At 34.7% G+C, this 27,140-nt stretch overlaps 1 protein-coding gene across 1 annotated transcript in view; it reads right to left on the bottom strand.

Moving 5' to 3' along the window:
- RALYL (RALY RNA binding protein-like) overlaps positions 1 to 27,140 on the bottom strand; it is a 198,437-nt gene that overhangs the window by 85,538 nt on the left and 85,759 nt on the right. The window contains exon 3 of the mRNA XM_008582509.1: positions 22,013 to 22,045. Coding sequence (XP_008580731.1) covers positions 22,013 to 22,045 — 33 coding nt within the window. The remainder of the gene's footprint in view (positions 1 to 22,012; positions 22,046 to 27,140) is intronic.

Below are 27,140 nucleotides of genomic sequence, written 5' to 3' on the forward strand. Positions count from 1 at the left end.
AACTCTTTGATCCCCAAGTCCCACTGCCTGCCATCAGGAACTCAATTTTACTTGTCAAAGTTCAAGATGAAATGAAATGTGCAAACCGACCTGTCTTGGTAATCATGCCAAGGCTGCTTTTGTCTTAATGGTTTGAGCTTTTAGCAGAAATACCATGGCAGTAGTTGACTCAGGTCATAAGCTGTAAAATCAAGACAAATTTCGAAGAAAGAGGAAGAGATTCAAGGAAATGAAAAGATCACCCCAGTGCAAGTTTGATTCATGTCAGTTACGCTTCCCCCAGGGTTTCTGCTTCCCTCTTTAGTCCTTTTTTGTCTTTTATCCCTCCCCATATTTTCTCTTTTTCATAAAATTCCTTTTTTTTTCCTTTCTGTATGAACCCCCATTTGAAACCGGCTGTCAAAAGATGGCATTTCTAGGAGTCATATTCAGATTTGTAAGATATTTTATGTATCCTAGCATTGTATTGCTAGGAAATGTTTGTCTTTCAGTTAAGAAAGATCCCGGCCCTCCGTCTCCCCTGCTTTTTCCCCTCATAAACTGGAAGGAAGTGGTGCTGTTATGCTTATGGGCTAATTTATTTTGGCTTTTAAAAGAAGAATCTTTGCAACTTCTATTTCAATAGTTTAGTATGACAGTCCGGCTCTTAGGCCACTGAAAGAAAAATGATAATAAATTAGATGTTTAGGGCACTATCCAGGAGGAAACTAAATCCAGGAAATGGTAAGGCTTTTGTTGTTTTACGGCATGGTCAGTGAGCTGGCAAGTCCTCCACTTTCTAGAAAAGAAAATGATGGTTTTCAATACCTAACACACATAAAGATTTAATATTGTTTATTTTAAAATCTATTACACTTTTATGATTTTTATTCTACTTGTTGTACCTTTAATTCTAATTGCTCAGATTCCTTCAAAATTTAATAGGAAATCAGAATTGCTAAAGTAATTGTTTAGAATCCTACACCCACACTCTTTCTTTTCTTACCAATGATTAAATAAGGACCAAGTAACTTGCCTGGAATTTCATTTAAACTTTTCATTTATAGATGAAGAAAACACAAGTAATTGGGTTTTACAATGTATGCAATCAATTTAATCTAATCCCTTTGAAATCATAAAGTCAGTTTCATATGAGCAGACTAATACACAAAGTATTTCTTTTTATTTTTCCTCACAGAACTTTATTAAAATATAATCTGAAGAATATTAATAAGCTCCCTCGCACAAGCAGGGAGCATTTTAATTTTTTTTTAGCAGACATCCTGCCAATAATAACTACTACTAGAGCTTTCTCAATTACTATACGTGGCTCCCTAAATTAAATTGAATAATCAGCTGCTGAGTACTTATGTAAATCAGGTGTAATACTGGAAGTTGTAGATATCAACATCAGGAGCACATGGCTTCTAATCACAAGGAATATCAATCTAAGTAGAAGGGATTAGACAAATACACATAAGACCATAATTTGAAGCAGAATTTAATAACTGTCAAAATAGAAATAAAAACCGCTACGAGATCTTATGGGCAGAAAAAATAGGATGGTGTGGGTGGGACACAAGGATCAACCCAGGCTTGGTGAAAGAGATGACATTTGAATTGGACCTTGTAAAATAGGGTAAGAATTTGAACAGTGAATGTTCAAAAGGTAGGTCCTTCTGGGTGATCAAGAAAACTGGTGGCAGAAAAGCATGAAACAAGTATGGAGAGTAGTGTTACGAAGATTATTCTCTCTCTTTAGTACAGCTATTTTTCAGCATATTATGGTTAGTTCTGGAAGTTATGATTGCAGAAGATATGGGCCAACTGTCTGAATTTCCAGAGCACATTTCCACATGGTTAAGGTGAAATCAGAATTATCCTCAGATGTGTCTGTAGGATCCTGTTTCTAATTTGCTGTAGGTTTCCAACTGTCAGCGTGTCTACAGTTGAACATAATTATAAACTTTGCCGAGATAATATGTGGGAAAAAATATGTCTATTTTCATTTTAGGGAATACAGATAAATCTGTAAATTTACTTTTGTGTGTGTGCATAGTGGATCCATATACACATATATACCAAAAACAGTGAAATAAGCCATTTAGTCTATTATATGGCAAAGTATTCAATTTACTCCCCAGCATCTTTCAAATGGGGGAGAAGGTGAAGGGGAATCTAAAAGATTATGACACATTCATAGAGTTCCTGGTGAATTGTGGATCAGGATCTGTTACCTTCAGGAAGGGAAAGTAGCTAAGAAGTTAAAAAGGTTAAAATGATACATCCAACCCATTTAAGAGTTCTGATCTTTCACTTGCTGTGAGTCAACCTTTCTGTCTCACGCATTTAAAAGATGATTACTTTAACTGATAGATCAGTGATAAGATGTATGAAGAGTGAATTTTGGAAAGAAGAGAGGAAGAGGAGGGAAAAAGCACAGAATTATTTTTCTCTCTTCTAGCAAAGTTAACACAGGGATTCTGATTTTGAAAGTATTGCTGTATTCTGTTAGGAACGGTATTTAAATATGTAATTCCAGAATTGAATTTAGTTTTCACTTCTGTCTTCTGGGCTAGAATGAATATTTCTCTTCAATTGATGCTTACTTTATAAAGCTGCAATGAGAATGAAGATTTATTTTTCACAAGCAGCATGACACACCTGCTAAGAGAACTACAAATGTAAAAGCAGAAGAACCAAAAATCTAGCTATTTTGAAGAGTTATACAATCTTACTTGGACCAGTGAAATTGTCCCTAAACTGGTGTTCCTCATGATCCTAAGTATCTCCACATCTCCTACCCATCATATATGCTGTAAATGGCTTGAAAGCATTTCTTTTTACAAATTATCGAAAAATAAAAATAACAACAAACACTTCAATTACTCCCCAAGGCCTACGAGGCAACTTACAGACTCTTCAACATTCAAGGCTCTCCAAAATGTAGCTCCTTCCTCCAACATTCTTTCACTATCATTCAATTACTCTTTTAATCCTTTGGCATTTCACAGCACCTACTCTGCCTGGCACCGTTTTGGTACAGAAAACTCATTGCTCTCCGACAGAGACATTCTTGTACCTCTACACAATCTTTGGCACGAGCTCAATTGATTGTTCAACAGAAAGTTTCCTATTATGCTCCCATCCTCCCATCCATTGACACATGTTGTGTCTTCTATCTGTTGGAAATACATCCATTCTTAAGGCCTAACTCAAGCTCCACATCTTCCCCAATTACAAAGTTCGTTGAATTAAACTAAGTTCCACTTACAGTGCTACTCTTTGATTATAGTCTTTTTATATTTAAGTCTAACTCATGCTTGTCAGCTCTCTGCTTTTCTTGTCACTTAGTTAATCTATATAGATTTATTTCTGTTAGCCTTTCCCCTCACAAGCCAATCTTTCCATTTTGTTAATCATTCCTGTCTTTCTTCTTTGAACTTAATCTAATTTATCTGAACTTCTTGATATTAAAGTTTTCAGAGTAAAATATTCCAGGAGGTCTCATGTCAAAAACCTCCAGAGTATTATTCATCTTTTGTTTTAACTGAATTTAGTCATTAATGTGCAGGACTCATTCTTTCGCATACTTCTACACTTCTATGAAAACATTTTTTATGGTATTTGGCCATTTATGAGTCTGTCTCATTAGATCATGAGCTCTGAAAAGGCAAGGTGTTTGTAATCACCCAGTAGATATTTTTTGAATTAAATGTTACTCTTATGTGGAACTTTCTGCTATATTTACTTTTTGTAGGAAAAGAAAATGTTTACATTTGAATTTTCAAACATCTGAATATTAACATTAGAATTTTTAGACGATCACAATTGCCATGTTAGGTTAGACCTTTCTGCTGTTTATCAATTTATTGCATCTCAGCCCTAAATCCACAATTTTTTTGCCCTTGCTTTGTGATGATGGGGCTGGGTCCTGCAAACATTTCTCCTTTTCTAGTTGGCATAATGTTAGGGTTTGTTAGAACAGGGCACTGGAGGAAAACTGCAAGGCATAAAAGAGGAAGGAGCTTCTTTTTTCAGGTTCCCATGTGCTTTTCTTCTTGCTCCTTTGACACAGCTACCAGCAGCATGTTGGAGACCCACTGATGATCGTTGGCAACTCAGCAGGAGGTTCCTGCTCATCACCTCCCATCCACCAACATTCCCAAAACTCCTTTGCCAGCCAGTAGGCTGCAGCCACACCCTTTCCCATGAGATCTGAATATCAGCCCTGGAGAGAGGAACTCTTCATGTTTATTCCTTCCTTGGGTCCTCTTCCTCTGCTATAGAGATAGTGTGTTCCCTGCACTTTCTTTTTTTTTTTTTGTCTTTTTGTCTTTTTTCCGTGTCCGGCAACGGATCGCAACCCTCAGTGTTGCCATCGTACCGGACCGGGGACCGGCAACGGGATTGCAACCCTCGGCGTCGCTCCCGTGCCTCGCTCAGCCAGTGAGCGGGAACCGGTCTGTATGTGGGATTCGAACCCTCGGGCGGGAGCGCCGCCGTGCTTCCCAAGCGGCGCACTATCCAGTACGCCACCGGGCCGGCCCTTCCCTGCACTTTCTATTCCAATATTCTTTGCAGTTTCTTACCCTTTTAAAGTATTTAACCACGTTTTACTAGTTAATAATTCTTCATATTAAATTTCTCTGTTAAAATTACAGGTGTGATTTTTGTTCCCAGTTTCTTGACTGGATCCTGACTGACACAACACAGTTTAGGCATTTTTGTATTCTGTGTGTTTGAGAATGGCCATACGTGACATGTAGTCAAAGGAAGTAAATTCTCTCTTTATAAATAAGTCCTTCCCATGCAGTTGATATTTTTATTATTATAATTGAACTTATTGGATTATAATGATTTTTCTAAAGTTCTTCATGGTAGAGATTAGCTTGTACAAATATTTGACAATGATGTCAAAAAGGATGATGATAATAATAATAATTAATGATAATAAAGTTAACAGTTAACATTTACTGTATGCTTAGCATTTATCAGCCACTGTTCTCAGAGCTTTCCATATGTCAAAATATTTAATTGTCTTAAAAATCCTATGAGTTAGTATTAATATTATTTTGATTTTACAAATGAATCAAGGCAACAATATGACCAATTAAAGTCTAGAGTATAAACCACATTGTATGTCTTACCAGATAATGGTGTAAGAAATCCTTAGGTGTTTTTGTCAATTGCAAGCTCAATATAAGCCATGAGTGTGATACAACACCACGAAGCTAATAAACCCTTAGTTGGCATTAAATAAAGTGTCTTTTTAAAAAAGGTTATAATTCCATTGGACTTTCACCTCAGAGACATCACTGAAAATATTTAGTATGTGTCAGTGCAATTTTAGAAGGATTTTAACCAACTGCGATACATACAGATAAAGGAAACTAGGATGGCACAAATTCTCAAGACAATGACCCTATATGAAAATAGTTGAATTACACGAGAATGTTTGGTCTAGAGAAGAAAGCCTTTGGGAGGAAAGGTGGCTAACTATGTTTAAATATTTGAAAAGCTGTTGAGTGGAAAAGGAACTGAATTTATTCATTGTGGCTCCAGAAGGCAAAACAAGTATTAAAGGTAGTAATTACAAGGAAGGATATTAATGCTAAATATAACAAAGAAATAGAATAATGAATTCCAAATACCCTGAGCTTCTTGTAGTTTGGGGAAAGAATAGAATTGTAAACAGGAAAATACCATAACAAAACACTGTATCATCTAATATACTACACAGACACATACATCACAAGACGAGCCAGAAAACCATTTGTTAGGGATTTTAGAGAGAAGACAACTGATGCATTACATGGTTCTGGGATATCTTCCAAGCTGAAATTCCATGATTTTATTAAGATCAAACTACACTGTGAAAATGTAACATTTAGATATTCACATACAGGTTTTAGGAAGATGGTGACCTGAATCGTGCTCCTTTTCTCTTTTTTGACTTTCCTCAATCAAATTGGTGCAGGATCATAGAAGAAATAAAAATTGAACTTTCATATTATTTAGTAAGAAAAAGAAAGAATGATTCTTTCAAACCTACGGGACGCTGTGTAAACTTGACTTGGAAAAATTTATAGCTTAATATGTCTTCATTCTTAAAAAAGAAAGATGAAAAGAAAAAGTCAGTCTTCATTAGAAAAAGAGCAACCCAATAAACCAAAGAAGGAGGAAATTAATACAGGCTCAAGTCTGGAAATCAATGAATAGAATCTGGCACAAAAACAAATAAGTGGAGAAAAATTATGATTTTATCAGTAGATGGTAAACAGTTGTTTGATAAAATTTAAAATCCTTATATTTTTGAAGTAAAACAGTAAGAAGAAAACTACTTACATGCCAAAGACTATGTGGCAAAACCAAATATTATTTTAACAGAAAACAGTAAAACCATTTAATAAATTGGGAGGTTACCTTTTATTGTCATTATTATTTTAAAAATCCTGTTACAACCCTTTTCCTTGAAAACTCTCCATTATCACAGAGAAAACTGAGTCCAATTTTATTTTTTGTCTTAAAGTTAGCCTTTTTTTGGCATGTATGTCCCCCAAAATAAATTTCTTTATAATTCAAATTTTAAAATCCTCATTACAAAAAAAATCAATGGATTATATTTTACCTTTTATTACTAAGTCTTTCATGTTCTGTAAAAAATTTCAGAACCTATTATTTACGGGTTAAACTCGAAGATCTTTTATTCAATTCTTTTTCTTTGTTCTCATTTTTGTGACTTGAGTTTTTCTCATTTTGCTTAGGGAATATTTGTCAATGCTAGTTATTGAGTTTCCCTAATACCACTTATTGAGTTTTTTTCCCTCTGTTGGTATCAAAACTTCCACTTACGGGTTCAAATGAGGCACTGTACTGAATCTGGGGTTTTATACATGATTCAACCGATATTTTCTAGGTTAGTCTCTTCTTATAATCTACTAATGTTTCTTAGCCTACTAATGTTTCTACTAATGTACACACACAGACACTAGTACGCATATGTGTGTGTGTGTGTGTGTGTGTGTGTGTGTGTATATATCTATCTATCTATCTATCTATCTATATATATAGTGAATATTACTGAGCTGAAGAAACAGGCATTTTCTATAATCTCTAGCTTCTAGAACGGAATCTTATTCAGAAGAATTTGTTATCTTCAACTGAGGTTACCAGAGGTGAGAAGGGGGGTAAAGGCGTTAGTGAGAAATTGTAAAGAGCCACAAAAAATGACAACATTATTTAATGTTGAATATACTAATTATCCTGATTTGAGCATCACATATTGCACGCAGGTATTGATATTCAATGCAGTACCCCACAGATATGTACAATCAATTATGTTTTAATAAAAAAAATTAAAAAAGAATAAGTTCAAGGTCTCAGAATATTGCTCTTTTTACTTGTACTAAAGAGTTTTTTCATGAGCTTTCATTTTTTTCTCATTAATTCTCTTCGGTTTTTGTTGTCAATATTCAGTATTTATATTGTTATGACTATGTAAATATTATTTACAGTTCAGCAATATACTGTGCAATGAATACATTTCCTTATTGTACAAATTGTCGTTTATTTGGCACTTATAATGGCCTTATTTTTCCAGCTTCTTCCTGGATCTCTCCACTGTTCTGCTTTGTAACCCAGATGGGTCCTTTCTAGGTCTGCTACAAAGCTACCACCCTGGTACTTCTCTTCACCAGTCATTTGGGGACTTGCTTTTCTTTCGTGTTAGACTTTTTTTTTGATTAATTCAATAATTTTGGTGAAGCAACCTTCAGAAGATTTCTTAGAAAGGATTTGTGAATCATTAGATTTATGAAAATACAGCTAATATCATTATTTATGGATTCTGTATTTGTAACTTTGCAAAATTAATTTGTAACCCCTAAATTAATACATGGCTTTCTTGGTCATTCAGACACATGTACAAAAGCGGCAAAAATTTTGAGTCACCTGACGCACATTTTTACAGCTTAGGTTGCTGCATAAAATAGCCCCAAGCATAGTGCTGAATTACTATTTAGTGACCCTAAGCACAATAAGACTGTGATGTGCCTTACAGAGAAAAGGCATGTGTTAGATTAGCTTCATTCAGTCATGAGTTATGGTGCTTTGGGGCTGTGAGTCCAATGTTAATGAATCAACTGTACACACACACACACACACACACACACACACACGTACATACGTATGTGAATATATTAAATAAGGTGTCTTTAAATGGAAATGGAAACACACATACAGCAAGGTTACTTATTGATCAGTTGACAAAAATGTTGTGACCCGAGGCTCACAGGAACCTAGGCCTATATTTCCTCTACAAGCAATGGTCCAGTATTTGTTAATTTGGTGTTTGCAGTGACTTTACAAAATATAACTACCACAGATAACAAGAATTGACCGTATCTTTTTCTATCTTCATGCTTAACTCGTAGTTTGTTTGGCTTGGTTGATGGTCTTAATCTTCAATCTGGAAACAATTTTTCTTCAGAATTTTGAAAGCATTATTCCACTGTCTGAAAGTTTCTAAACTAGAGAAATTTGATGTCATTCTGATTCCAAGTCTTCGTAGGTGGCTTTTATTCCTCTATTTGGACCTTTAAGGTCATCTCCTTATCTACAATAACCTGTTTAATTTAGGTCATTTTTCATTCATTGTGCTGAACACCTTATTATTTGAAAACTCACAGCCTTCACTTTTAGGACATTTTCTTGTAATTACCTATTTGATAATGTTGTCCTTTCAGATCTCTCTTTGTGAAACAACTATTAGTTAGATATTGAATTCCCAGAATGAGCCTCTAATTGTTTCTAACATTTCTTGACTACTTTCCATCTCTTTGTCTTTTTGATCTTTTAAGTTCATATTTCAAACTTTCATTGAATTTTTTATTTCTCATACAATATCTTTAATTTCTAAGAAGCTTTTTCCTGTTCTTCATATATTCCTTTTAATAATACTCTTTTAATATAAATACAATATATTTTCCAATTTCTAGGGGTATTAGTTATGGGTTTTATTTTTAGTTATTTTGTTTAGTTGAGTTTAGTTTTGTGCTTGTATAATTTCTTTATTTCTGTGAAGTTCTGATTTTCTCTGGGGTTTTTCTTTTATTTTAAAGACTTCCTCGGATGTCTGGTGATTCTTTGCTGGTTGGTAATTTTTCAGAGCAAGGCACCAAAAACCTAGTTTGAGCTCTGTGAGCATGTGCATCTGTGTGTGCAAGTGTGCATAAGTGTGTGCATCTGCATGTACACAGGGCTTGTTGACAGGTGGAGCTCACTGGAATTTGACAGGGCAGAGTCCTAGTAGTGTATTGGTGATATCAAATGTCAATATCTGGAGGTCTCTCGGAATTGTCAATTTGCTTAGAGACGATAAACTGCTAATTTCAAAATAAAGAGAAGTCTCATCCTGGTCTAATACTGAAAAATAATGCCATTTTGGGGTTATCCTAATTTTTCCATAGCCATTAAGATAGTGATAATTTTTTTTTCTCATCAGTGAGCAAAAGGACAAGTTGGACTGTTAGGAATTAATGTGATTTCTGGCGTCCAGCAAATATTTCACATATTTTAATTTTCCTTCTAATGGTGAGATCTATTGCAAAGCAAAGGGAACTCTTTGTTGAAGGCATGCATTTTTAAAAACGAAGACAAAATAAAGAGAAGCAGCAGAAGGGAGGAGGAGGAAAGAGGGAAGGAAGGGTGGGGAAGGAGTAGGAGGGGGGAGAATGGGAGGAGAGAGGAAGAGAAAGGGAAAGGAAGAGCAGGAGAGGAAGGAGGGGAGAAAAAAGGAGAATGAGAAGGAAAGAAAGAGGAGTCAGAGAGTAGGAGGAGGAGAGAGGGAGATAAAAGGAAGGGGGAGGAGGCAAGAAAGGGAAAAAGGGAGAGAGGAGTTGAAGAAAAGTTGAAATGTAGTCAGGACTTTCCAATCTCTCTTGATGTAGTCATTGCTTAACTTTTCATTTATGTTATCCAGCATCTCTTCTAAGACGCACTTTGGTCCAGCCAAATGGTGCTACTAGCTGTCCCCAGAACAGAAATGAAACCAGCCTGACTTTGTGCACTGTTCTGTACTGAGTCCCACAACTTTCATCACCCCTCTTTCAAGAGGTATCAGGTAATGCCTTATGTGACAGGTATCTGTTTGCTTTTATTTTATCTTCTTGAGCAGATTAGAGTCCTCAAGCAATTAAAGCCTTGTATTACAGATAACAGCTTATTGGTTTTATCCTTTTCATTACATTCTAACCTTTTTGAAGGCAAAGACTTGATCTTGTTCATGGTCTCCTACTTATTGTGGTGAAGGACCAGGTTTTTATATAAAAACTTTCCAGTCCATCGCAGCCTGATACTTATGTGCAGAATCCTACACTTAGATGTCAAAGCAGTATCAAAAGGCTATAAAAGTGTTTAAATGCTTACTATTACTTTCTGTACTTATCTAGTGATGAAATGGAAAAAACAGCTCACAGATTGGCACTGTTTTATAGAAACTCCAATCTCGTCCACCACTGTATCTTACCTTGAAACTACCAATATGACTTGAATAGAATTTTGCACTGAATAAATCTTATCTAAATATAACTGAATTGATATTCAAAAATAAAAATAAAGATCTTGGAAATGAAGTCTGGATTAGAATAAAATAGCATCCTGACATCCACTTCTTGTTTTCAACCCCTAGTTTATACATTGGAGGTAAATGTTAAGCAATTAATAGTATCTAAAAAAGTGTGAATTGTAGAATTTTCTCAACATATTAGATATTAAGTCAAAATAATTTTGGCACCACCCTTCATCTGATGTTGTCAAAAATAAATGTCTAAATACTTTACTAAATTTTTAAGCAAGGATGGTTTGATGTGATTTTCGTAACATGTAAGGAAAGCTCAATATTCAACGACACGAAGAGGAAGTTATGCCTGTCCAGTGGACTAGTTTAGAGCAGCAGCTGACATTGTTAGCACTTAATACTTAGCACACACATACTGCCCTTCAAATAATGAAGTGATGCACTTAATAAAATTGGCAGCTGTTCATTGCAAAAAGGGCAGCAATGCTATCAAATCCTTTCTCAAGAGTTTCAAACCAAAACCTAGAAACTTAGGAAAATTAGGAATGAATGCTTTGATTTATTGAGCAGCCCACTAATGTGTGACTTGGTTGCCCTACACATGAATTGGGAGTACTTAGCCTGCCACAGGGCTACGGAGATTAATGTGTATGATCAAAGGCCCATGATTTACAGAACACATCTTTTTTTTTTTTCCTTTTTGTCTTTTTTCGTGATGGGCAACGGGATCGCAATCCTCGGTGTTGTGCCCGCAGCTCGCTCAGCCAGTGAGCGGCTGGTCTGTATGTGGGATCCGAACCCTCGGCGGGAGAGCCACCGCGCTCCCAAGCCGCGCACTGTAGCAGTGCGCCACGGGGCCGGCCCAGAACACATCTTTAAGATAACTTCTCTAGAGGAACCTCACTTTTTAAAAGGCTTTCAAAATTTTTAGTATCTAATTGGGCTGTAACATACACTTTATTTAAATACTGCTTGCATGATATGATAATCTAGCCAATATCTGGAGGAAATGTCTCATCAGGTGTTTCAGTTTTTATATGCTTTTCATTGAAGCTAAGGGAAAACTGTAGTCAAAGGCTGCCTGCTGTTGTATCAAACCACAGGCAAGTTATTTTATTTTGAAGTTGAATGTGGTCTGTAGCTTCCAATGGTACATTCCAAATGTGATCTAGTAAAATTTCACCAAGGAAATAATCAGGTCTCTAAAAACATGAAACATTTGGGGCTGACTTTTCATTTTAGTATCTATCTTAGTTGGCATACAAAAATCTAGCCACTCGATGCATTTTCTTTTTTCTGATAAGCTCTTGAAGCATAAGTGATGTCTGGCTTTTGCTAATATTTGGCAGCTATTGATTATGCTGTGATAATTGATTTGTTCTGCAGAGTTGAGTAGAAAATCCTTTTGAATCAAAAAGTATTTCTGTTCTTTGAAAATGTCATTAAAAGTATTGAAAAGGTCACCTTTTGAGATTGATGAAATAAAGATCAGTCATTCTTGGCTGGATGAACAGAATGTAATTGGGAAGTGAGACTTTAAAACTTATGCTAGCACTTTTATAATGCAAATCTGGAATTCACAGTGCCTCTAAAAGCAATAAATAGCTTTTTATGTACATGATTATTTTCCTGAATAATTAAAGCTATTATTTAGACATTTGTGATGATTCAAATGAATACGAATCTCAGAAGAGAGCATGTCATGATAGAATGCATGAAATTGCCAGCTCTTTAAGCAAAAGCCCCAGACTGAGCTTCATTCTGAAATGGCTATCAATATTCTGTGTGTCTCTATGAAGATATCTCAGTCTTCCAACATTAAAAGAATGACATCTATTTTGTCTATCTGAGAATCAGTAAAGATTCATTGAACAACACAAAATAAAAGGTAATCAGTATTTTGAACCCTTTAAGATAAGTGCTGTTTATATTGCCAGGAAATTATTTAGATAATCAAGTATGATTCAATTGGAAATTCAACTTCAAATACATTTTATAGAGTTAAAAAAAGGAGAAAGAATTTATTCTTTTCAAGTACGCTTAATTCATTTTCTTTCCTTTGAGGTGGGGTGAAGGTAGTCAAATGACTGAAATCAAAGTACTTTATTTGGTTTGCATTCTAATTTCTAGTGAGTGATTGATTTCCAGACTGATTTTAAAAGTATACGAGACTAAGACCTTGTTTTAAATTGAATCAACAGCACTCTCTTCATGTAGTATTTCTACATATGACATCTAAATAACCTTAGCCACCATTTCTGTTTTATTCATATATGCATTCAATAAATGTATTTTTCATCAGTCAGACAATATTACTCTTTCCAATGTGGTTTGACACTTTAAAAAACTCATGTTCCTTGAAAACAGTGCTGGCGCAGTAAGGAAACAGTGGTAGTTGTGTAAATAAATTCACCTCTCAAAGCTTTGGTTGTGTTAAACTTGATACCATAACATCACTTAAGATTAGTTCTTCTCATGAGTGAGGCCTTCTACATGTCATGTTTACTTATTTACTTTCTCATGTATGGGTGTTTGATGTCTGTTAAATTAGTTTGGCTAATTCTGAATTAGCTAAATTAGGCTACTTCAGAATTATGTAATATGAAGTGGTCATAGATTCTCCATAGATTTTAAAGGACTTCTCATAAGACCAGCTTTTAAAAAAATAATTAAGTGGTGAGGATTGCTACAACAGAGAGTTTAGAGGGTACAGTTAGGCTATTTAGCCAATATTACTTAAGTTACAATTTTAACAACATTTTATCTTAAATATACACATAACTGTATGACACCAGATTTGTTATTGAGTTGAATTTTCTTAATGATTAAGTATGTTCTCTCTATCTAGCTATCCTAATAGATCAATTTTTAAGTGTCTTAATTTATTATGATCAAAGATCTCATCCAAGTTTTTAGGGGGGAGGTTGCCTATGATGTATAATTGTACCAATTCTCAAAGTAAAACTGATATGAATTGTGACATTTGGCTTAATGTGACACTTTGTTATAAGAACAAATTAGATAGTAGTGGAAGGGCTGATAACATTCTTTTAAAATATCATCAGCTATAAAGTACTGCACCACTGCTTTCTTTATAAGCAGAACTTAAATAAATCTATTTAATGATCCTATACATTTTCTTCCCTCCATGTAACACTATATTCCTGTCTGCTATAATTTGCAATTACTTCTTTTTCCCGGAGAACATTTCACTGAAGAAATAAAAGCAATTTCAGTCACGATCAGCCCCTCTGTTTCCGAAGACTTTTTTTAATTGTAAAGACTGAAGAAGACTCTTTTTGATGACTTTACTGTATTTTATTATTGAAGAGTAATGAGTTCTTGTTTCTTAAAAATGCATACAGGAGCCCATGTGTCCAAGACACCACTGTCAAAACATGCACATACATGATTGATTGCCCAATTTATTGGTGATATTGCATGTGCTATCATAGTGCAGTTTAAATGATTTTGACAAGTACATAAGAGTGTCATTGACAGGTGCAGAAATAAATGATGGGCTTAAGCTTTCAAATGTTTTTACAGCATTTCACTGAGTGGCAGGTTGATAAATTAGAATTACAGTGGTAGCATTAGGCCTGAAAGCACAACTGTTTTAGATTACAAAAATAGCGCTGTGGAAACTTCGTGTACTCTCCAGAGAAGTAGCCGGAGACCTTGAAAAAAAATGAAGCAAGTGCAGTTGCTAAAGAAATCATTAATTTTGTGGTAGCACTGTCTGAGTGTAAGAAACATGTGCAAAAAAATAGATTTTTAGAAGAGGAAAATTGGCTTCATCCCCTTATTCCTTTTTCCCTGAAGACACAGAGAAAATTGAAACCACACCACTAAAAGACAAGAATTGAATTGGCCATTAGTGACTCTACAGTGTCAGATGGGCATATTTACAGCTTCGGGACAGTTTCTAGTTAACCGTCCCTTAGTGCAACGCTGCACCTGAATTTCAGCTTGTCATAGTATCACCATGATCCTACCAAAGTCTATTTGAGAAACCTCTAAGACATCACTCATTCCCTAATTTGGATATTCTTAAAGAAAATGTTATTTCATCAGGCATTTTCTTTCCATTCTTATTTTATATACTACTCAAGCCTTGCATCTTTTCAAATCATGCCTGAACTGTCACAATGGCTTTCTAAGTGGCTCTGTTATGACCTCACTTTGGATAACAACACTCGTAAATTAAAAACAAAACAGACAAGCAGATGTTCATTGTCCAATGACTCCGCTTCATTCATAGAATGAACAGTAAGCTCCTTCCATTAGTCTAACTTCTTAATTCATACTCTACTTTAACTTGCCATTCTAATCTCTCTCCTGTCCTTTCACAAGCCTTTCAAGCTTCCTGGACTGGGATATCTGATGTGCTTGGCCCAGTGCCTTCTCTCTGTGGCCACTCACTCAATTTTTTTCTTCCAGGAATTCCATTCTTAATACCTTGCTATTGAATTCTTACCTCCCCTTGAGGATAAACTCAGGTCCTGCTTTCGTGTTAATTTTCCTGACAATCTGGCCAATTTCTTTAATGTCTCAATTCCGGCATTAAGGCAACCTCTTAATTCCTAAATGGTTACTAGACACCCATCATTTGACAGCATTCATATAATTCTTTTACTTTTTAATGCTCTTACTATCAACCATCCCTAAATTAGTATTGCTTTCCCTTTTTCATGCTCCTATTATTAACTTTTTTAAATCTTGTGCTTCATATTTTATATAAACCTAAGTATACTTGGGAATTGTCTTTCTGTTTCATACTGCTGTTTAATTTTTTTCTTGCATTTCTACTCAAAGATCTACCCTAGTAAGGCAGTTCTTCACTCCTGTGCTGACTGGATTTTCTTCTGAACTTCTACTCCCAGAATTCAATTCCGTTATCAACCTTCCAGAATATTTAGGCCTTTAGATTCAATTAGTTGGAATTTCTGTGATTCAGTGGAACTTACCTCTTTAGGTGAGATTTGTGACATAACTTAATCGTTGCACAGAATATTAATAATAATTGATAATTATTTCCTGTTTACTATGTTTCAAACACTATTCTAAGCACTTTAAGTATTATCTCATTCACAACAGCCCTAAGAGTTAGTTACTACCTTAGGTGAGAAAGCAGAGGCTGATAGGAGTTAAATGAACTGCCCAAGTCACCTAGCTAGGAAGTGACAGAATGGGATTCAAACAAAGGAAATAAAATTATAGAACTTAGGCTCTTAAAGCAGGTGGCTAATACTAGAGTAATGTATAGCATCTCTGACACAACCTGGATAAGAGTAAAATAATTTGAATCTTTAACCTAATAAGAATGTCAAGGTTTAACAAAGTTTTCATAAGAGCAGAAGTATATTGAAGACCCAAATTCAGTTTCAAGACTGGAAAGAAAAGAGGAAAGATATCCCTCAAGGAAAATGATTTAACGAAATACAGTTAGTGATTATGAGGGTCAGTTTTGGGTGCAGGATGAGCTTTGCTCTCCTGACAGTGTTTGCTCCCTCTGGGGGAGTCCCCTACATCTTGGGGGACTTAGGACATCTAGGTTTGGCTGGGCCATGATCAACTCACTCATAGAGACAGTGCCTCGATAGAAATAAATATAATACTTCCAGTATTTCTTATTTTTGATGCATTCTTGAAGATCTCCCAACCAAACCTAGGAAATCATACATTCTGAGATAAACCTATATTACTTTTAAATTGTCCTGAGTTATTTAAATTATTCTGACCCAGTGAAAAAAGTCTGAAAAAATAGTTCACCCGTGTAATAATCATCCTCATAATGACGGAACTCATGAAAAAACTCATCAACTGAAAAATGGTATAAATCAAAGTTTCAATTCCAAAATACAACTGATTCATATTAAGGGCTTCTTTTAAAAAGGTCAACTTCATGCTGAAGAGGTAAGAGAAATAATTCACATGAACATTTTCCTCTGGTGCCTTGAGTGTATTTAAGTGGCTCAGTGTCTGCAAAATGTCAACAGTAACAGTATGTGTACTTAAAGAGAACTCATGCTTTATCTTGTCATGCACTTTTACAATGGGAATCTCAAACTTCAAATGAATAGGATCTTCATTTCCCCCTTATCTGTACTTTTCATTAAAAAGCAGTAAAAAGTTTTTTCAAGGCAAGACTGGTTTTAAACTAAGATTTATATCTTAGAATCTTAATTGAGACTATCACTCTGTTCTTATTCACTTTTCTGAATGCAAACTTGATGCCTGTTTTCTCCCAGCATAATTCCAAAATCAGAATATATCTGATGCTACATTAAAGGAATCTATCTGATGCTACATTTGCCAGTAGAGTTTTTTTAATTGCTCTAAAATTTAATGTTTTGAGAATGATAAGAACATCAGCCATCTAGTATTTATTTAGCCCCAAGCTTAAACTTCACACTAAAAAAACACACTGTTCAACTTATTTTTTTAATGTTAAGTGAGTGAGTGGGCAAGAATTTTAATTTTTTTTAGTGTTGTCTCATTTGTAATTTTAATATTTAAATTTATTAAAAAATTTCTTTTATAATAATATGAACATATTTAATATATGTGTAATAAAGTCAATAAATTTAATAAATATATAAATAAATCTATATAAAAATATTTTAATAACAAAATAGAAAATATTTTATCAATTTTAATAAACAGATATTTATTAAATACTTAATATTTAAATTATATTAATTAATATTTAAAGTTTTTAGATGTAATATAATCCCAGTCTTGGGTCGACATCAGAATGAGTTTTTATGCACCTTAGCACAGGTAGTGTGGAAATGTCCACGGCACATCTTCTGGGCTCCTTGCATCTATCCCAGTCTCTGATAGGTGAACTCCAAGACAGTTCTAGATCAAGGTGGTTGCCTCCACCACATGCATCCAAAACAAGAAGAGACTGTGGTAAGTTATATTTCAAAGATTTTCTGAAGGCTTCCAAAAACCATAAGTGTCTATATGAGCAACTTGTGGGTGTATGTGTATGGGAAGGACAGAGGAGGATGGAAACACAATGTGGACAGTGGTCCCCAGGTCTAGTTGGTGTCAGAATTGCCTTGGTAGCTTGGGAAAACACTTCATCAATGGACCTATCCTGGGTGAACAGAATTGGACTGCAGGGTGAGCCTTCTAACATAGTCTAAGTACATTAGAAGGAAACTACATTAAAAGAGATTACAGGTAATGTTTAATTTTTCTTTATGACATTTTATTAATCATTTTTTGGTACATATGAAGGAAAATTCTTATGTCAAGATATAGTTGAAGGTAAGAGATCTGAAATTTCACTCAACATTTTTTCACAATTCTCTGCTCAGCAAGCAAATATTTTCTTGTGTTATAACTTTCTTTGACAGCTTTTTTTCCATTCAGATTGAGATTATGTTGTGACATTTAAATTTTTTTATTTCAGAATTAGTGTAGCACATTTATCCAGAGAAGAATTTGACACCCTATTTTAAGAAGAGATACACATTAAAAATGTATCAATCCTTCTATTTAAAAAATTTAGATGACAATTATTAATGTTCATCATTAAAATCCGAAACAATGTCTATACTCATCTTGCTTGATAGTTCATTCCATCACAATTTTTATTTTTTTCTCTTCATTATAAAAACTTCTTTTGGCTCCCACATGTAACTCAAAGCACTGCCTGGGAAAATGGACCTTTATTCTTTGAACTATTTCAGAGCTCTCTGACCTTTTAGAGCATTTATACATGAGTATACCTTCCCGGACTGTAATAACAGCTAACATTTATGAGCAATTCCTATGTGCCAAGAACAGCACTAAACGCTTGACCTAAATTATCTCACTTAATCTCCATTTCACAAATAAACACATGAAGCTTGGGGGTTTAAGTAAGTGCCTAAACTGATATAGCTAGCTTGTAAGTATCAGCCTGTGCAGGTAAAAACAACTTTTAGAGGTACATGTTAAAATGTGTGTGGAACCACAGAAGACCCCTATAGTGAAAGAAATTTTAAACAAAAAGAACAAAGTTGGAGGTATCACATAACCCAACCTCAAAATATACTATAAAGCTATAGTAACCAAAATAGTATGGTACTGGCATAAAGAGACAAATTGACCAATGAAACAGAATAAAGAGCTGAGAAATAAAACCCACATATTTACAGCCAACTGATTTTTAACAAAGGTGCCAAAAATATACAATGGGTAAAGCACAGCCTCTTCAATAAATGGTGCTGGGAAAACTGAATATCCACATGCCAAAGATTGAAACTAGACTCTTACGTTTCCCCATAAGTTCAAAAAATGAACTCAAAATAGATTAAAGAACTAAATTTAAGACCTGAAACTATGAAACAGCTAGAAGAAAACATAGGCAAAATGCTATACATGATGAGAGTGGGCAGCGCTTTTTTGGATTAAAAATAAAGACAAAGGCAACTAAAGCAAAAATGGGCAAATGGGACATCAAACTAGACTGTTTCTGCACAGCAAGGGACACAATCAATTAAGTGAAGAGATAGCCTACAGAATGGGAGAAAGTATTTGTGAACTACACATCAGACAAGGGGCTAATATCCAGAATAAATAAGAAACTCAAACAACTCAACAGGTAAAAAAGCAAATAAATAACCTAATTAAAAAATGGCAAAGAACCTGAACAAGTATTTCTCAAAAGAAGACATACAAATGGTCAACAGGCACATGAAAAAATGCTTAATATCACTAATCATCAGGGAAACACAAAACCACAGTGAGATATTTTCTCACCCCAGTTAGAACGGTTATTATCAAAAGGACAAAAAAGCAAATGCTACCAAGGATGTGGAGAAAAGGGAACCTTCCTACATTGTTGGTGGGAATGTAAATTGGTACACCCATTGTAGAAAACAGCATGAAGGCTCCTCAGAGAACTAAAAATAGAACTATCTTATGACTCAGCATTCCCACTATTTGGTACATACCCAAAGGAAATGAAATCAACATATCAAAGAGACACTTGTACTCCCATGCTCATTGCAATGCTATTTACAATAACCAAGAGATGGAATCAATCTAAATGTCCATCAGTGGATTAGTGGATAATAAAACTGTGATACATATACATAATGGAATGGAATACTATTCATCCACCAAAAATAGTGAAATACTGTCATTTGCAGCAACATGGATGGAACTGGAGAGCATGATGTTAAGTGAAGTAAGCCAGGCACAGAAAGACAAATACTGCATGATCTTACTCAGAGTGGAATCTAAATTAAAAAAAAAAATTCCCATAGAAGTAGAGAGTAGAATAATCATGACCAGAGACTGGGAAGAGAGAAGGGGCTGGGAAGGGGGAGTGGAAGTGGTGGATAATGGGTACAAAGCTATGGTGTGTACCCTAAGTGAATCAATGTACAGTATATGCATGTATTGAAACAACATACTGTATCACAGAAACATGTACAAATATTAAAATTTTTTAAATTAAATATTAACAATAAAACATTGATGGGCAAGAGACTGAAGTACGTAATATTCACACTTTTTTTTAATTGAACATAGAATTAAAATTAATGTAAATGAGGTGTGTAGGAGGAGACAAACTCAATGCTACATATTCATGTGTCGATTGATACTACAGACCATAGACCATGTACTTATTCCCTTTGGCATGTGGCTATGAATTAAAAGTCATAAATTTGGGTAATGGTTCTTATAGTAGACTGCCTAGTGCCTGGTGGGCTTACATGTCTCTTACATTCACTTTCACCTCATCCTCTTACAAGACAGGGGCAAGAGAGAGATTCAGACATGCTTTTGGACAATTTTATTTAAAATAATTTTCTTGGAGAGGAATGGAGAAATTTAACTATAAATTAAAATATGCAATAAGCAGAGCCATTTGGATTGCATGTTTCCTACCACTTTGCTTTTAAGACATACATAAGGAATGCCAGTATCTTATTCACGCCATACCAGTCTTCCCACTTTGGCATTTGGAAAGTTTTTCTCAGGGCTCTAATACTGAGTACTAAACTCCTGATAAGTTTAAAACAAAGATTACTTAGGGTCTGCCCTTGTAAAACAGAGGTATGAAATAAAAGATGGATTCCATTTCAAACTAGCTGGGAGAACAGGAAAGGCTGCAGAGAAACTGCATTAAGTGAGGCATGAAGAGAAGCTATTTCAGCCCTCTTGACTTGAGGGCAGACACGTATGCATTCAAAATAAAAGATTTCTTCAGTTTTAGAGATTTTTAACAATAGGAGCTGATGATCGATGTAAGCAAGAAGCATGCTCTAACGATTTTTTTGGACTAGACCAACTTGACCTTTTATTTTTCATGAAGTCCTCCAATACATGAATACACTCCATTTTTCTCTTCCATCTCCCCTAGCAATTATTTTGATTTCCATTAATTAAATGGCCTTCTAAAATGCTTTTATAAGAAGTAGAAGGGAATTGAGAACCATGTTGCGCAATAAGTGAAAGACATATTCAAGGGCCATGAACAAAGTAATATAACAAAATTGATCTGATCATTTAAAAATCTAACCCCATCCTTTGTTTCTGGTCATTAAACATGAATATCGTAGCTGCCAATGTGTGATTTTTTTTTTCCTCATGAAATATGGGATGATTTCCTTCGTTTGAAATGAAATCTTCCAATACTTTTTGATACTTTATAACCTCAACCATAATGCTGAGCATGCAAAAGTCCCTTCATAAGACATTTTAATATATTAGTTAAAAGATTATTTATAGATCAGATAAAAACATTACTGATTATTAATTAGTTCTAAGTGCCTGAAAATAGTATGGGTGTATTCTTGTGAACAATATTATTACTATTACTATTATTATTACTATTATCATCATCATCCTCAGTATTATTAGGACAAGTACTGTGACTCAGAAAGGTACCTATCAGAGGAGGCAAAGATTAGTTCTAACTCAATCTGCCTGAGGGCTCTTCAGCTTTGTGTTCAGAGAAGCAGTCATTGTGAGTGAATTGGAGAAATAAAAGTGAAATGAGAGCAAAGGAAAAAATATAGATACAGATTCTGAAGACATTTAGAGAAGGAAGGGGAAGAAACACTGCATACAGTAGATTCAAAAGAAATAGAGTACAAAAATGGGTAAACAGACTAGGAATAGTGAAGCCGTGGCTCAAAAGAATTTTTAAAACCAATCTAAGCATATCTTTACACGATGAGAATATGGATAATCACTGTTTACCTTGTTTAGCTTTTATAGAAGATACAGGATTCTATATATCTTAATTAACTGAATTTCTGAGCTCACAGAACAGCCTAGAGAGCATTTTAGTTGTCTTTTTAAAACATAGATTGCAGTGTTACATGCAACGATATGTTATGATTTTGAATATAGGATTCTGTGACTGGAAATACCATCTCAAGAGACGTTGTTCATTCGAACTAAGGAATTAACATCCAAAATATTTTGACATATACTCACCCAACAGACAGGAAAGGCTCCTTGGATTCAAGCCTATGAGAAAAAATATGAAATATTTATTTTAATATAACAATTTGCTGTTATTCAAAAATTGCTTTCACATGAATCTGACAGAATTATTATACTTGTTTGGATGAAAATGCATAATTTAGCACCAGTAAAATGCTACACACAGTATATTAAGACCTAATCTAGACTATTTCAAACTTTGGCTGGATTAATGGGGAGGCTAAATAAAATGAGAGAGCTTTGGAATGGGAATGCAGCATTTAAAAGTTAAACTAAAAGGATAATAGCGTTAGTCTAATTCTGATTTACACTTACTATATTTACTTATTTTTATTCATGGTAATTGGTTTGTAGAAGTTTTGATATAGCTATTTGTGGTTGTAATAGTGAAGAAATTTATAATGCATTTGGCTACAAATTGGCTGAATATTGATTTGCAGGGTAAATATTTTATAATGAAGAGAAAGCAGCATACCCTATATGATCATTTATTGGCAATAATACCCCTCGGGGCAGGTGACAGATTAGGGTCCTTCTCCCTCCTCTGTGTCTCTTAAGAACTGGGTATTTTCTGTATGTCCTAACTTATCAAAGGGGAAGTCTAATCCTGAAGGTTCTAGTTCATCGTGACATCTTGAAAAAGGCACTTAAAAAAACCTCCTGTGTTTTATTTTTTTCATTACAAAATGGGCTACAATTGCTTCCAGCTAATTTTCTGATTTCATAAATTTTATATTCTTTACAAAAGGTAAATAAATAGGAAGGGATCTACTTCTAAACATTTCCTAATTAATAATTAAGGAGACCAGTGGGTAGGTGTGTATTGGTCATGTTACTTTCATTACAGGGTTTCTCAACATATGTTATGATTTAGGCAAATACTGAAGACATTTTTGACTAAATACTAGTATTTAAAATTTTTAAGAAGTTTTCATGTTTCAAAATATTTAATTATATATGAATAGTTGTAAGAAAATGACAGGAAATTTAATTCTGCAACAAAAATTGACTGACTGACTATTTTTACTTATTGAGGGGAACAACTGAAATGACTTTCTTAGAATTAGGCTAAAAACTTATTTTTATATGAATCTAAGCAATGAAGGCAATAATCACTTTTCTTCTCTGTTTTTTTTTTCTGTGTGTGTTAAAAAATAACTTTTGGAGGACTTATAGGCAGAGTTGACAGGAGTCTCTGCCACAGGCCATGCTGCTTTGGGTGAACAATCAGAGCCGGAAGGGACTCATAGGTAGCAAATGCCCTAGCAATCTTCCTGGACAGCTACAAGTAGGGAGGAAGCAGATAAAACCAACAGCTAGTGCCAAGAATTTGGAGGGACATATTTATGTAAACTTTCCTTTTCTGAATTTCAATATTATTCACATCTCTACTTCCATATAAATTAATCACTATATTGTGTATGTTTATTTTTTTTCATATTTATGTGATATAAATAAGCAAACAGAACTGGGAGAAAAGGTTAAAGATAAATAATGAAAAATGTTTTAAAAACACTTGCTTTATAAGAAATGACCAGTGCCAAGTTATCAAAAGAAAATTACCTTCAAGAAATGAGAGGGATTCTACATAATACGAAATAGGAGACTATTTATTTTTCAGGCCATGATAATATACCATTTTTCCTTTATTTTTTTTTTATCTAATATCACTTGAAAAATAGATAACATGTGGACATTACTGGGATCCATTCTCTCTGTATTTGCCAGTAATTTCAGCCTAACCTTTATCAGACTCTAGTGTACGTGTGTGATTTGCTTGTGTGACGTGCTACCCTAGAGCCGCCCACTCCATCGTTTTAAGTACTGCACTGCATTGCTTTCCCTAAGAATATCATAAACAACTTGAATAAAAGAAAGTCCTACCACTTTTGCCCTTCTCTCTGCAATTATCAAAAGGCTGAGTTCAGAATGTGTTTGACTGTATTTATTGATTGATTTTTTTTTCCCCTGAAGGTGTCAGACTGTTTGGATTGGAGCACACAGGGATGTAGGTTTTACCACTGCCCCCACTGGTTAATATGGTTAGTCTGACTAGCTAGTCAGTTGTCCCCTTTTTCTCTCACCACTTCACTTACCACTTCATCTAGATCCTTTCAAATGTTCAGTAGAAGGCTTGAGTAACGAATTCAACGTTTTCAAAATGATGTTGGATTGAACGAGTTCTGAGTGATGTTCTATAAACCAGGGGTTTACAAACACTGGCCTACAGGCCGAATCCTGCTTGCCCCCTGACTTATGGACCAATCCACCCACAAGGTAAGAATGTATTTTACATTTTAAATGGCTGACAAATGCCAAAAGAAGAGTAATGATTTGTGACACAAATTCATATTTCAGTGTCCATAAATAAAGATTAGTGGAATGCAATCATGCCATTTAATTTAGATATTGTTTAAGATTGCTTTTGTGCAATAGCAACAAGCTGAGTAGTTGTGGTAGAAACTGTATGTCCACAATTCTAAAATATTTACTGTATGTCCTTTATAGGAAAGGTGTGCCAACACATGAGATATAATTATCTTTTTGGAAGAAATTAGAAACAACTTCTCAAAACAGGCACTCTTCACTTCTAAAACATATCAAGATATTTCCCCAGATTTTTTGAAATTCAGAATAATTTGAATTCCTTCTCTACATCACCACTTCAGCCTCTGACCCTACTAACAGATTCCCCTAAAATCCTGTTTTAATGTCACCACCTTTTTTGACAATTTCAATACCCATAGGAAGATACAGAAACTTTTCGGCTCTTCACAGATGTGTCCATACCAGTTTTTTATGCTGTTCTTTACCACTTCTCTTACTAAATACTTTGTTCCGGGAACAATTGTCTATTTATTGCCTGGACACATCTGGTTTAGCTTTGCTTTGGTGCCTTCGTGCATTCTATTTCTGTACCAGAATATTTTTTCCTTTCTTTCCTTACGCGTGATCTATTTGCCTTTTAAGTGCATCTCAGTCTCTAACTCCTTCATAAAGCCAATCCTGCCAACTTTATCTTACAGGAACAAGCCCGTCTGTGAGTTTCTAATACTTATTATCTCCACCACAATGACATAATCTCAGGACAATAGTCTTGGATTAAAAAAATGAATTCAAAGCTTCATTAACACTGGTAAGAATATTAGATCTGGATCTCTGTTTAGACAAGAGACTCTCAACAGCTCTGTAGTAAGCCTGCTGATGGGCCCAGATGGAGGTAGTTGCTGATGCCCCATGGACTGAGCAGAAAAGAAAGATTATTGCCCATTAGTCACCCCAAGCCACTGAAGATAAGTCCTAGTTACCAGGACTTCACAGCATCTTCTACTGTGAGGAAGAGCAATCAATCTTGGGGTGCCACCATCAGACCATCCTACTTCATGTCTCATCCTTGAAAGGATGACACACTATAGAGGATAGTGACAACTGGCCCATGTTGAATGAGGCTCTGCTTTGCAACCCACTGAGCAGTTGTAGTTCACTACTTCAAACCAACTTCCTAGCCTTGAGATGATTCAGATTCTGATTAACCTCATTTTCCTCAGTTATACCGCAAACATCAAAGCCAAGTCAAGGGATCGTTGTGGAGACTATGAGAGTATGTATTTAGTGCATCCAGCACAGTTCCTGGCACAGACTGCATCCTGATTGTCATGAATATGCCAAAGAAAGGTTGGTAACTCTAAGGGCTGAAACTGCTTGAATATATGAAAAGCTCATTTTAGAAATTCTAGTCCTGAAAAGTTAAAAAAAAAAAAAAAGTAAAAGAAGGAAACTACTAGGAGAAACATGCCTTTCGAGAAAATTGCTTATCAATTTAATTCTTTAGAAACAGATGATTACATTGTGATATGCCCAGAAAAAACTTTCCTAACATAATTTTGTGAGGTACTTGTGTCGTAAAGGAAGAGATTGATTTTATCTTTCCTAAGATTTACTTTTCACATGAAAGAGGTAGTGAATTTAATAATACTTCATTCAGAACCCATTAAGATTAGGAGTAGAATAAGATAAGCAAACCAGTCTTCAGCAAAATAATACTATTACTAGAGAAATAAAATAGAATGTGAAATGAAGATCAATATTTGGGGCTAAAGAAATTATTATAGTCCCCCCATTATCCACAGGGAATACGTATGTTCCAAGACCCCCAGTGGATGCCTGAAACCGCAGAAAATACTGAATCCTGTACGTACTGTGCACAAGTTTCTTTTTCCTTCTTCACAATTCCATGGATTGAAGATTCATTCTTATTGCAGATTTTAGCAACCTCAGCGTACAATTTTTTTTCTTTCCTTACATTGATAACTTTCACCTTTTCATTTAAAGTAAGCACTTTACGGCTTCTCTTTGGCATTTCCAAATTGCTAGCATCACTCCTCTTGTGCTTTTGGGACATTATTAAGTCAAATAAGGGTGACTTGAACACAAGCACTGCAATACTGTGACAATCAGTCTGATAACTTAGTCTGTTATTCAGTGACTGACGGGCAGTTAGCATCTATAGCGTGGAGATGCTGGACAATGGGATGACCTATGTCCTGGGAGGGACGGCATGCAAATTAAAACTTATGAATTGTATATTTCTGTAAATTTTCACTTAATCTGTTTGAACTGTGATTGAGTGACGACAACTGAAACCGTAGAAAGTGGAACCACAGATAAGGGAGGACTCCTGCATAATAGTTTGTATTTAACAAAAAGTGAACTGTATTTACCAATGTCCAGGTATCATTCAAGATGCATTATAAACACTGATCTATTTAAACATTATGATACCCTCTGAGGTAGTTCCCATTTTACAGATGACTAAATTAGAAAGATTAGAGTCTTTCTTATTAACTCCTTTCCAACAACACTCACTTTCAGGAGATCCTCCTAGTTCTGTTGTTTCTGTTGCCCAAAGCACTGTTTGTTTTGTTCTTACCTTCAAGTCTTATTTTCACAGTTCAAATGATCATCAACTTTTATATGGACCTTTAGAACAATCTCCTCAAAGGCCTTCTTTCTTCAGTGTTTCTTTGGAATAGTCATATCTACTAGCAGAACTATCTTTCTTTTTTTTTTTTTTTTTTTTTTTTTTTTTTTTTTTTTTTTTTTTTTTTTTTTTTTAAAA

The sequence above is a fragment of the Galeopterus variegatus genome, unplaced genomic scaffold (assembly GCF_000696425.1).
Source record: "Galeopterus variegatus unplaced genomic scaffold, G_variegatus-3.0.2 Scaffold2654, whole genome shotgun sequence".
NCBI lineage: Eukaryota > Metazoa > Chordata > Mammalia > Dermoptera > Cynocephalidae > Galeopterus > Galeopterus variegatus.